We start from the raw sequence: 11,851 nt of genomic DNA on the forward strand, positions 1-11,851 counted from the left end.
GCACACATGCTGCTCCGCATGCACAACACGCCACTGTGTGCACACACACACACATGCACACACACACAGACAGGTGGCCCACAGGGCTCCAACAGGCAGGCCGGGTCTGCACCAGGTGGGGCTGCCCAGAGGCTCAAGCGCTCATCTGGCTCACCATGATAAAGGTGATTAGTCGGCCCATGCTGCCCTTTGCAGAGCAGGAGGACCTTGTTCCCTGAGAGAGCAGAAGATTCCGTCCCATTTAACTTTAACTTCCCATAGTTAGGCATTGGGGCTGGGCGATGGATGCAGTAGAAAGCAGCTGAACTCAGGCCTGGGGCTGTGCAGGTGGCTGGTTCGGAAATTGAGTGTCCTGCTCAACTCCGGGCCAAGCTACCTGGGGACACAGCCGGCTGTCTCTGGGCTTCCTCCCTGATGACCACTTCAGACCTGTGGTTTGGGGCTGAGTGTCCAACACTGACAAAGCTTCCAGGGCAGCTGGGCCACCCCTGCTCTTCTTTGCCGTCCCATCCTGGGAGCAACCCAACTAACCTGAATCAGCCCTCATGAAAGTGATTCTGTCAATCCTGGCCACGCAGCGAGCACAGCTCAGAACAGCAGACATCGCCAGACTCGCTCAGGACCACGCCGGCTGTCTGGCAGTAGACCTGTTTTCTGACCCCATTCTGCTCCCGAGCACTAAAATTAATCCTCCGATCTTAAGACACCAGGATTAAAAGAGAACGCACTGGAGGGTACTCCAGTCCTCAAGCCCTGGGGGTTGCCGGCCCAGGGTGTGAGTAGAGGGCCTCTGGGGAGGGTGAGGCTCTGGCAGTTCCAAGCGCAGAGACCAACCCCGTCAGACGGGGGTGGCGCCACGAGGAGGTTATGGAAGAAGGACCCAGGAGCCTGGCTAGGGGCAGCTTTCCTGACACAGGCCCTGTTCTGGGCTGGTGGTCAGGGTTTAGGGGTGGCTTCGGGGTAGGCAGAGCCCCTCCCCGGCCCAGGGTGGCTGGTCACATGTCCCCTCCTGAGGTCCTGCCTTGGCCCAGACTGTCCCTGCTGCATCTGCAAAATGCCTCCCTTGCAAAGCGCAGGGGAAGCCTGCGGGAGTGCCAGTCCAGGCCATGCTCCCCTAGGGCCTCGGGGCTCCAAAACGCAGGGCGTGGGGCAGGACCCAAGCCAGCCCAGGACTGAGAGCACCTCGGCCCCTGGACCTGCTCGGAATTGTGGAGTTAATGCATGAAGGATTCGACACCAGAGCCTGCCTTCTCAGCACCAGGGCCTGCTCAGAAACTTAAAACTCTTCCTTTTCCAGTTTATCCACAGAAAGGATAAATGGTATGAGGAAGATGTGCTTGCACCTGCTGTGCTCACCCACCTGGTAGCAGGCCACCTGGTGACCCCTTCCAGCACCTGAGCCCTGCTCTGTCCATTTCTTATATTTTTTAATGTGCCCCCCAACCCCTGCCCCAAATTCTGGCAATTTTGTGCTGTAGGAAATCACCGACTAATCCTAGCACAATTACACTGCAGAAGGAGAGGAGGTAAACTGGTGACCTGGTTTAAGGCACATCTGAGTCACCAGGCAGGACACCCAGCTCACAGGCAGCCTGGGCGGTGTGAAGCACCTTTTATAGATGGGGGTCAAGTGCGTAAAAGCCAACATCCACCAGGATGAGGTCACAAAATCATTCCCACCACAGGGCGGCCCAAGGAAGGATGAGGGCTGGAAGAACAGAAGCTACAGGTGACAGGTTGGAGGGAGGTATTGCCATCTCCCCTCATTACCTGGCACCACAGGGCACCAGCCCCTCACCCTTGCTGGGTGCTGGCCCTCCTGAGAAGCCGGGGCATCTCAGGTCTGGATCCAGCTCCACCACATCCACTCTGGACTTGTTCATAGCCATTGTGTAATTGTCTTGATATTTTCGTTTTTCTTCAGCAATTGTGTCAATTACTTATAATGTGCAGGGTGCTGTGTGGGGTAATTATGGCAACACTTGATTCCAACTCATAGAGACCCTACAGGACAGAGTAGAACTGCCCCATAAGGTTTCCAAGGAGCTGCTGGTGGATTCAAACTGCCAACATTTTGGTTAGCAGCCTGAGCGACCCAGAGGGGCATCTAAAAAGGTCTCAGAGCCCTATGAACACACAGAGACAGCACTTCCCACTGGTGGCCGGAATAAGGGTCTCCTCCCTCATCTCCCTCTTCCTCCTTTCCCTCACTCTCCTCCCTCTCCTTCCCCTCTTCATTCCCCCTCCCCCTCTCCCTTCTTCTCTTCTCCTTCCCCTCCTTCCCTCACTTCCCCTCCCCCTCCTCTCTTCCCTCCCTCTGTGCTCCCCTTCCTTCTTCTGGGATACCCACTGAGTCACAGATGAGGGCATCTTAGCCCACAGTCAGCCAGAGCTTTTCTGTGGACTCTAACCCAGGCCTGGAACCAGTGTGACCTTGGGGCCATGTGAGCAAAACCCTCAGCTTCTCAGGCCTCCCCTCCATCTCCCCACCTGGGGGTCTACAGGCCTCTCAAAGGCAGAGTCAAGACCTGTGCTTGGGCCTTAGCCCCAGCCTCTAGCTAAGAACCGTGGGCAGTCCTCACCCCTCTCTCCTGCCCAGGCTCCTCCAGGCTGTGTCCACCGCTGGCCAGAGCCACCTTCACCTCTCCTGAAGTGTTGCAGCAGCCGCCACCTGTCTCCCTGCTCCCACCCAGGCCTGTGCCCCACTAGTTCTTGACTCAGCAGCCAGAGTGGCCCTGTTAGAATTAAGTGTGGTCCGGCATGCCTGGCTCAGAGCTGCCCGCGGCCCAGCCTCCCCGTGGCACAGTCTGGCCCCTTGGTCTTGCTGACCCTCCCCTGGCTGACCTCTCTTCCACCTCACTGCTCACCTGCACCTGCAGCTGCATGCCTCAGGGCCTTTGCACTGGCTGTTCCCTCCCCTGAAAATGCCCTTTCCCCTCACCCATAGGGCTTGCTCCTCCCCACCCCAGGTCCCATCTACCTTCCCTGAAGTATTTTCACTGTAGCACTTCCCATTGTCCTGCCTAATATGCATCTCATTGAACTTCCTCTTCATCTGTCTCCCTGGCCTGCTGTAGCACACATGTAGGCACGGAATGTTTGCTGAGTGAACGTTAAAAGGAGAAGAGCTTCTCTAGTGCCCAGAGATATGCCTGCTAAAAAATCACAGTTTGGGCCGCATTGATAATATAGATCAGTTGGGCCCAAGGCCCAGCAGACGTCTCTGTGCTCAGGGCACTGACCTGCCCAGAGACTGGGTCCCACTCACGTCAGAGGTGCCAAGTCTTCTGCTCAGGGAAGGGAGGAAGTGTCACCTCTCATTCCTGAAGGCAGAACTAGGTGGATGCAAGGGAATTTGTGCGTGGGGGCGGGGGGGGGCAGCTAGCATGGTGAAGCTCAAGATGAGGCCCGTCCTAGGGTGACCTTTGTGTGGGGTGGGCTCTGCACTCCACCCTGAACTCCACATGCCCGTCATGTCTGCTCAGACTAGCAGAGCTTTTCAGTAATCACTCCTGCAGATTAAATACCCCCGGTCCTCACACAGGCTGTGCCTCTGAGGGTGTTGTCACTTGGGGTGTGCCACTCAGAGGAAGGTTGTGGGGTAATCTGGGGAAGAACTGAGCTAAGGAGTTTACGGAGCTCTTCCCAGGCCCAGCATCTGGGTGGTTTGAACAAAGCTTACAGGCAGATGGGAAGTCGGCATTCACCCATGCACACATGCAGCCAGGCTTTCATCCATGTGTGCACTCATTCCTTCACCCATGCATTCATTCATCTATGTGCATATTCACTCATTCATCCATGCATTCATTCATTCAATCAAATGTGCAATCGTTCATTCATTTATCCACCCATTTATTCATTCATCCATGCATTCATCTATCAATCCATTCATTCACCTATGCATTCATTCATTCATGTGTGTGCTCATTCATTCATCCACTCACCCATTCCTCCATCCATTCATTTGTTCACTCATTCATCCATGCATGTATTCATTCAACCACATGTGCATTCATTCATTCATCCATGCATAAATGCATTCATCCAGTCATTCAGTCATTCATCTAACCACTCACTCATTGGTCCATTCATCCATGTGTGCATCTGCACCTTCTCAGATCTACAGCAGCCTTTGCTGGGGGCAGCTGTGTTCCAGGCACACAGGATGCAGCAGGAACAAGACAGACAGAGCTGTCCTTGAGGGGCTTGCCTAGTTAAACCAAAGACCTCTGCATTAGGAGCTGTCCTTGGGCGCTGGGGGTTCAGGGGGGTGGGCTGGTCGGCTGTCACCACCTCCCTGTCACAGTCTTATCCTGAGGCTGGAGAGATTGCAGAGGCTGGCTATCCGAGTGGACGAAGGGGAGGGTGTCTAGCTGGTGCTGGGGCAGAGAGTTGCTTGGGTGGGGAAGGAGAAGCACAGTGGGTGGGGCTTGGCAGCAATGGCAACACGTGTGACTAAGGTGGGTGGTGGCTAGGCCTCAGCTGGAACTGGACTGAAGTCACTGCACGGCCAGGGTCACGCCTTGGGGGGTCGTGCACCCACCAGGCCTTCCTGCTCCCCTGTCCCGACTGCCAGAGGCCTCTGCTCAGTGCCCCTCCCATCCTCTTTCCCCCCACATCACTGACAGTCCTCCTGCCCACTGACCCCTGAACTCATGAGCCCCCAGTCCTGGGGGTTCTTCGGGGGGGCCAGGCAGAAGGGACAGGTCGGGGGCTGGACTAACTGAGCACTGCCCCTCCCTCCCCTTCACAGTCTGCAAGAGGAGGGGAGATGGAAGACAACGGTAGCAAGAGAGACAGAGAAGGGATAGGGCTGAAGGGGAGTGAGTGAGGAGGTGGGGGGGCAGGAGGAGGGGAAGGGGAGTGAGGAGGGGGGAAAGGGAGGGGTCTGTGGTGCCCAGGCTTTGGGGTGAGGAAGCACTGGCCTCGTCCACAAGTCTCTGTCAGGTCACCTCAAGGGCAGTGCAGTGGACAGGGACTCCCAGCTGGGCCCGAGACAGCCCAGGAAGACATGGCCCACCCAAGGGTGGGGAGGGAATGCTGATAAGACCTGGTGCCTGAGACTCAGCACCCCAGACTAGGCTTCACAGCTGGGGCTCCATGCTCCCAGGGAGCAGGCCCACCGGCACCCCAGCAGGAGCCCAAGGCCACAGGGCTGCCACAAGAAGCTGTCCTCAGCCCTTCCTGAAGCCCCAAGTATGAGCAGATGGGTGGGAGGAGGTCGGCAAGGGCTGAGCTGGCCTGGCTTGGCAGGCCGTTGGACACTGACACCCGGGGTTCTCAGTGTGGGGTGAGGCCTGGGGCCAGGGAACCAAAGAGGAGAGGATACCAGGGACAGTGCCAGAGTGGCTGCCCTGCCTAGAGCCCACCCACCTCCAGACTCCACTTTGGGGAAGGATGAGAGGGGCAGGCCCAACGCCATTTCCCACTGTCCTTGAACAAGTGCCCTGGGGCTGCCACATCCGCCCAGAAGTAAGTGCTGGGCTCCAGTCGCAGGCCAGCAAGTCTGCCAGCCAGCACTGTGTGCCCAGAGAGGCTGATCCTTCTCTCCGGAGACCAGAGTTACCTGGCACTGATGGCGGGAAGCTGGCTCTAGGAACGCTCCTAGGAGCATGGATGGCTGGACAGCTCATTCCCTGACCCTTGATGCTATCAGCACTGCCCAACCTTTGCCCTCTTTCCTCGGGATATTCCGGGCTGATACCTTTGTTCCAAATGCCAGTGGATTGTTTTACAGCCTGAGGGCTAATTCCCCATGCACAGTTCCAGAAAGCTGAGACTTTACACTTTCAAATCCTCCCTCTGGGGAAAGTCCTTGGTTCTAGCCCTGACTCTTCCTGTTCCCGAGGGCTAGATCCACTGGGGACTTGGGCTCTTCTTCTCCTAGGAGGACTGGGGCCCAGTGGAGACTGATTTTTCCTCTTCCGGAAGGAACCCTGACTCCTTTTCTCCTGAGAAGGACCCACTGGAAAATCTCACACTCACCCTGGCCCTTGTATGTCCTGCCTATGCCTGGGATCCCCTCACATGTTCATTTAAGGAGAGTCTAGTCGTGGGTGACAACGGCTTTAGGGAAATGACAATCTCAGCCCCTGCCGGAGGGAGTCCCAGACCAGCGGAGACGCAGAACTGTGGAAAACCACGGTTAGTGGAGAGGAGAGGGCCAGGCGAGGGACACTGGTCAGGGTCCCCAGGGCCAGAGTACAAGAAACATAAACCGAGCTTCAGATGTTAGCCCTAGTAGGTGAGTTTGGCCAGCGCTCGCCCACGGCCTGGGGACAGGGACTGGGGACACCCAGCGCCCAGAGGCTGCAACTCAGAGCAAAGCCCCCCATGTCGCTAGGCCTCACACTCAGCCCTGCAGCCGCCCACTCAGCAATGAAACCCTCATTACTCTCAGCCCAGTCCTTGGGGTCATGCCTTCGACTTACTGGCCCCCATGCCCACCCACCAGCAATGAGAGATCTCCTTCCAAAGCTCTCCAAACCGGCCGTCTCTGTGTTCACCCACGGCCAATGCCACCTCGCCTGCTTCCTCCCTGCTCCATCTGCTCTCCATGGCACCCGCCCCCCAGCTCACTTGTCTCAGGAGCCCGGTCCCACTCTGTCCCTTCGTGGGGTTTATGTGGGTGTTACACAGGCTCACCCCTCCTCACTCACGGGTCCCACTGGCCCACATCCTCGACCTTGGAGTGGTCTCCAGGCCCACCTCTCGCCGTCCGCCAGACTCGGGGATGTCGGCTCCCTGAGATGTATCTGTCCCCTGTAGTGTTTCCCTGACCTGATACTTGGGGACAAATGGACCCAGCTGGACTCCCCTACTTGCCCCTCATTTCTCTTTGTCCCCAGCTAGCGTGAGCTGGGCTCTGTCAGTTGCACGGGCCGTTCTGGCAGAGCTGGGGCACCCCTGGAGCTCAGAGCTGTGGAGACCAGCTCGGCCAGGTGGCCACGGGCTGGAGGAGGTGAGAACAAGTTGAGGGCAGGAGGATCCATCTCTGCTGGGGAACGCAGGCCCCGGGAGCTGCCTGCACATGCACCCCTCCCCCACAACGCCCACACCTCCCTGAACCCCGAGGCTGCTCTGGATTGTCCTCTTGCGTCCTCTCTGGTGTCCCTCCTGTCCAGGGTAATGGGCTCAGAATCAGATCTGACTGAGTCCTGCTCCTCCTGAAACCTAAGTAGGGACAAAGTCCTTGGGGCCTGAGTCCAGCCCCTGGCTCACCCCTCCCCCGCCCCTCCCGCCTTCCTTCTTGGTCTCCATCCCCAGGGGCCTCCACCCCACTTGAGGCTGAGGGCATTCAGGGCCGAGGCCCCAGCACCCGAGGAGGGGGATCTCAGAAACACACCAGGGTCCAAAGTGACCTTGGTGCAAAGGAGGCTGAGCAGGGGCTGCTGGCTGGACACCAGTGCGAGTCAGTGTCCAGGCTGGTCCAGGGGAGGGAACCCCTCACGCAACCATTGGGGGGACCCCAGCCATACTGCAAGTCTCGCTCCACGAAGGCCCCTCCTAACCTCTCGGACCACAAAGGTCTCTATCTTGGACCCTGGCCTCAGCTGGCCCTCTCCCCTTAATTTCCCAGGGGAGCCAGGCAAAAATCGGGGGTCCCCTAGAAGCCCAGATGAGTGAACCCTTCTCAGAGGCCTGGGGGCCCAGAAGCCGGTCCTCCTTCACACCTGTTCTCAGATGCCATTTCCGACGGCAGCTTCCTGCTGCGGAGCCGCCTCCACGGCGGGTCCCATCCAGGCTGCAGGCTGTGAAAAGCCTCCTTTCAGCATTTATTGACCAGACCAGGCCTGGGTGCTTGCCCCCGCGTCTTACTTCCCCAACCAGGGTCTACATGGCCTGGAGAAAAGCCAGACCCCCACCCTCCTCAGCATGCAGCTGGGTGTGTGAGCTGAAAACACCGGGGACGGCGTGAGGTATCCCACAAAGGGGTAGGGAAGTCGAGGCCAAGCACAGACATGGGTATCCTGGCGTAGATGCAGCAGAAGGCTCGCAGGAGTGTCTAAGCTCACCAAGCAGGGAGAGTCCCTAAGGCTTCTGAGGAAGCAGTCTTGATCTGAGATTTGAGAGTCAGTCCAGAGTCCACCCAAGGAGGGGGTGGAGGGGAGGGGGAAGAGACAAGGGGAGGGGAGCAGGGAGCCCAACCCTGGGGCCAGGCATGGAGGGGCTACCTGGCTTGGGGGGGAGAGGGGAGAAGGTGGAGGCAGGGCTCTGAAGGGTAGGAGGTAGAGCTGCCAGCTGAGGGGGGAATTCTTGAAGGGGGGTAGTCAAGGCAGAGATAAGGAGGGGTCTGGGCTTTCCCGAGTGGCAGGGGCTGCAGCGAGGACAGTGTGTGGTACAGGGTGGGGAGGAGGGGTCTAGTCCTCTGCAGAGAGTATGGGACCGGTGATGGGACTTGACCAAAATGAGGAGTCAAGTCAACCCCCGGTTTGGGGGGTTTGGGCATGAGACGGTGCATTTGGCTTATTTGCTGAGCTTTGGATATTGAGGGGTGGGGGCGGAGAGGCAGAGGCTTGAGGGTCTGCCTAGGCAGTGGAGCTGGTACTGTGGGACAGTGGGCAGCTGTGCGCTTGGAGGACTCCGAGCCAGGCCGTGGAAGGTGCTGGATGGGAGACAGCGAGGGGAGATCAGAGAGTGGGGGCGTGGTGGCAGGAGCACTGACATCTAGGACAGGCTGAGGGACAGGGTGAGGACTGTGCAGAAGCCAGGGGGAGAGGGCTCCAGGAGGGGCGAGGCCATGTGGAGCCGCTCTGACTCACGGGGAGGGAGTCCTGGGATGGAGGATGAACCACAGGAAGCCAGAGGACTGGAAGGCTGGGTGGGCAGTGCTGGATGGGGCTGGGCCGGGAGGGGGTGGGCGTGGGGGGTGGGGCCAAGCTGGAGGGATGGGGCCGAGCACAGAGGCGGGCATGGGGGAGGGAGCCGGCAGCATGGGTTGGGGGATGGGGGTGTCCCAGCAGAAACCTCTGACACAGGAGGGACAGTTGGATAGGGTCCCAGTAAGGTTTAGCACGTGAGTTTTCAATAAGTCCTGTCTGTACCAAAGCCGGCTCCTCCACTCAGGCCACGAGATGTTTGTGTGGGGGTGGGGGGACAGGCCTGTAGTCAGGGCTTCCTCGGGGAAGCTTGGCCAACCCTAGTAGGTCTTCTCCCCAGGTCCCCCCTCCTTAGAGCCCCCCAAGCCGCCACCAGCACTTTGCTCTTCCCCCTGGAGTAGCTGCCAACCATCTGGGTAAAACAACAACACCTGGGAAGGGGCTCTTGTTTTGGAGAATCTTATTAACCAGGAGGTCCGCCACCCTCCCTCCATGAGCTAGGGCTGGTGGCCACCCCCCCCCCCATGCTCGAGAGGGTGGTTCTCTCACCACCTGGGGAATGGGTACCAGGGGCAACTGGGACTGTATCCCAGCACTCTGGAGCCCTGGACAGAGTCCATGACTGCTCCTGGGAAAGGTACATGCTGCCAGCACCCCCTCCCAGTGCCCCGCTCCCAGCACCCCCAGCACCCCCTCCCAGCGCCCCCAGGCCGACCAGCCTGGGCACCCAGGCGCAGTCCTTCACCAAGCCCCACACCTGTACACCGGGGCTGAACCAAGAGGGGCCCCATTTTGCGCAGAAAGTACGTGCTCACGTTACAGAAAACGGGTGCTCTGTGCCCCTAGCACTGAACCCAGAGGGTGCAGGTCCCCCCTCGTCTGTGGGTGTACGGGTCCCTGGCGTCTGGTGCGGGGGAGGTGGGGACTGTTAAAGAAAACTTCCTGTCTCCGTGGGGCACGCCACTCTGGGTTTGAGCCACTGGAGGTCGGGAGGTAGGGAGGCCTCCGGGCCCCCATGAGAGGGGCGCATGGGGGAGGCACTAGAGACGGGAAAGAAAGAGAGCTTCGCAGGGCAGGGGCACTTTCCACGAGACTCTGGGGAGCTGCCCATACCGTGTCCTCACTGCGGTTTTACAGAGGGAGGAAAGGTATCCCCCGAATGGGTCAGCTCAGAGGGCAGCAGCGTGAGCATCAGGACAGGATGGGGTGAAGAGGCTGACCCTTCAGTCCTTCAGACTACATGATTCCCCGAGGCTAAGGCAGCCATCCCAGGAGAGCGACACCATACCAGGCCCTGTCCCTGGGGCTCACAGGGGCTCACACCACAGAGGATTCTCAAGTCAAGTTGGGAGCCCAGAGGAGGACAGAGAGGGAGGAGTGGGGCTGCCGGGCCCAGGAGGCTGAGCACAGGCTCAAGAGAAAGAGCCATAGGATGAGGGAGGAGGCGGCAGAGCCGGAAGGCTGAATGAGCCATTAAGAAACAGAAAGCAGAAGTGAAAAAGGGTGTTTAGAAGTGGGGGGTATCACTGGCATAAGTAGGACATGACACCAGGCAGTGCTGAGGGGAAGCAAGGCTTAGCCAGCCATCTGCCAGGTACACCAGCTATCCCCAAACCTACCAGGCCCAAAGTCCTCTAATCCACCTCCCCAAAGCCTGGCCCTCCCCTCCCCTCTTCTTCTTGGCTAAGGAGTTCATGGCCCTCCAAGGCCCAGAGGACCCTTTCCTCTTCGCCCTGCCCCTCTCTGTTCCAAAACCACTTCTGAAACTTCCCTTAAAGCCCACTGCTATAGTCTTGTTTGTCTTGGCCACCGTGGCCTCCAGGACCCCCCTTCAACCTGCCCCCGCCCCCCTCCACCTCGTAAATTACAGACCCCCTTACACCACTGCCTCAGGTAGGACCCCCACCTCCCAGTGTCGGCCACCATTGGAACTTTGACCCTATAAGCTCTGAAGAGAGCTGACCTTGTTGTCATCTTGCCCAGGAGTTCATGAGACCCCTACTTTACTGATACTCTGAGGCCGCGAAAGTAAGAGACAGACCAGGTTAAAAGAGAGAGAAAGAAGACCTTCCGTGGGAAAACTGTTCCTGCAAAGAGGATTTTAGTCGGTTCATATCTTGAACAGCATGTTTTTTTCTTTTCTGCACTAGAAACAAACAGAAATGTCATTCCAGTATTAGACCGCAAGGACATTTCCTCGCTCCGTGCACTAAAAGGCCAAGCTGACCCAACAGAAAATACTGCAACCAGAAGTCCTGAACGCGAGGAGCCTGGGATGCTCCAGGCGAGGAACTGCGCAGACTAGCGGCACCCACGACCTACCGCTGAGAGCCGGCGACCTCGGAGGTGCACCGGGATGGGCGAGGGAGGGGGTGACCCGCAGGGATCTGCACAGCCACTCTGGCTGGCCAGGTTCGCAGCCCCCAAACCTCGCCTTGCCTGCCCCAAGAGCCTGACTCCTGGCTGGGCCGCGGCGCACCTCGGACCGGACCGCAGCGGCAGGCGACGCTCGGCGCGCCCATCTCACAGGGAAGCCCGCGGACACGGCAGAGGCTGGGAGGCAAAGTCGAACGCAGGCGCCCAGCTCCATCCGCTGGGCTCGCGGCCGGCAGTTGGTCGGTCCGTGTCCGTCCGTCCTCCGGGTAGGGTAGCGCAGACCCTTGCGCAAGTAGCGAGGAGACACCCCGGGGAGAGGCGCTTACCGATCTTGGCCAGGCTGGCCACGAGGATCCAGAGCGCGATGATGTACGGGTCCTGGACGTGGTGCCACTTGAAAGTGACCACCTGGAAGCCGTCGATCGAGCTGTGCGCGCCGGGCTCCTGCTCCACGCTCCGCGCCGGCGGCAGACCGCCCAGCGCCAGCGCCAGCGCCCCCGCGCACCACCATCGCCACCGCTCAGCGCCGGGTTGGCACGCGCATGTCGCGGGGAGGTCCTGCTGCGCTTGGCCGGACCGGCGGCGCGGAGCCGAGCGCTCTCTGGGGCTGGCTGCTGTCACTGTCCCCGCCCGCCCGGGCGCCCTTTATCGGG

At 59.3% G+C, this 11,851-nt stretch overlaps 1 protein-coding gene across 1 annotated transcript in view; it reads right to left on the reverse strand.

The window, feature by feature from the left end:
* Nucleotides 1–11,851, reverse strand: part of SLC9A3 (solute carrier family 9 member A3) — a 57,626-nt gene that overhangs the window by 41,233 nt on the left and 4,542 nt on the right. Inside the window, exon 4 of the mRNA XM_012556636.1 lies at nt 11,525–11,841. Coding sequence (XP_012412090.1) covers nt 11,525–11,841 — 317 coding nt within the window. The remainder of the gene's footprint in view (nt 1–11,524; nt 11,842–11,851) is intronic.

The sequence above is a fragment of the Trichechus manatus genome, unplaced genomic scaffold (assembly GCF_000243295.1).
Source record: "Trichechus manatus latirostris isolate Lorelei unplaced genomic scaffold, TriManLat1.0 scaffold00072, whole genome shotgun sequence".
Taxonomy (NCBI): Eukaryota; Metazoa; Chordata; class Mammalia; order Sirenia; family Trichechidae; genus Trichechus; species Trichechus manatus.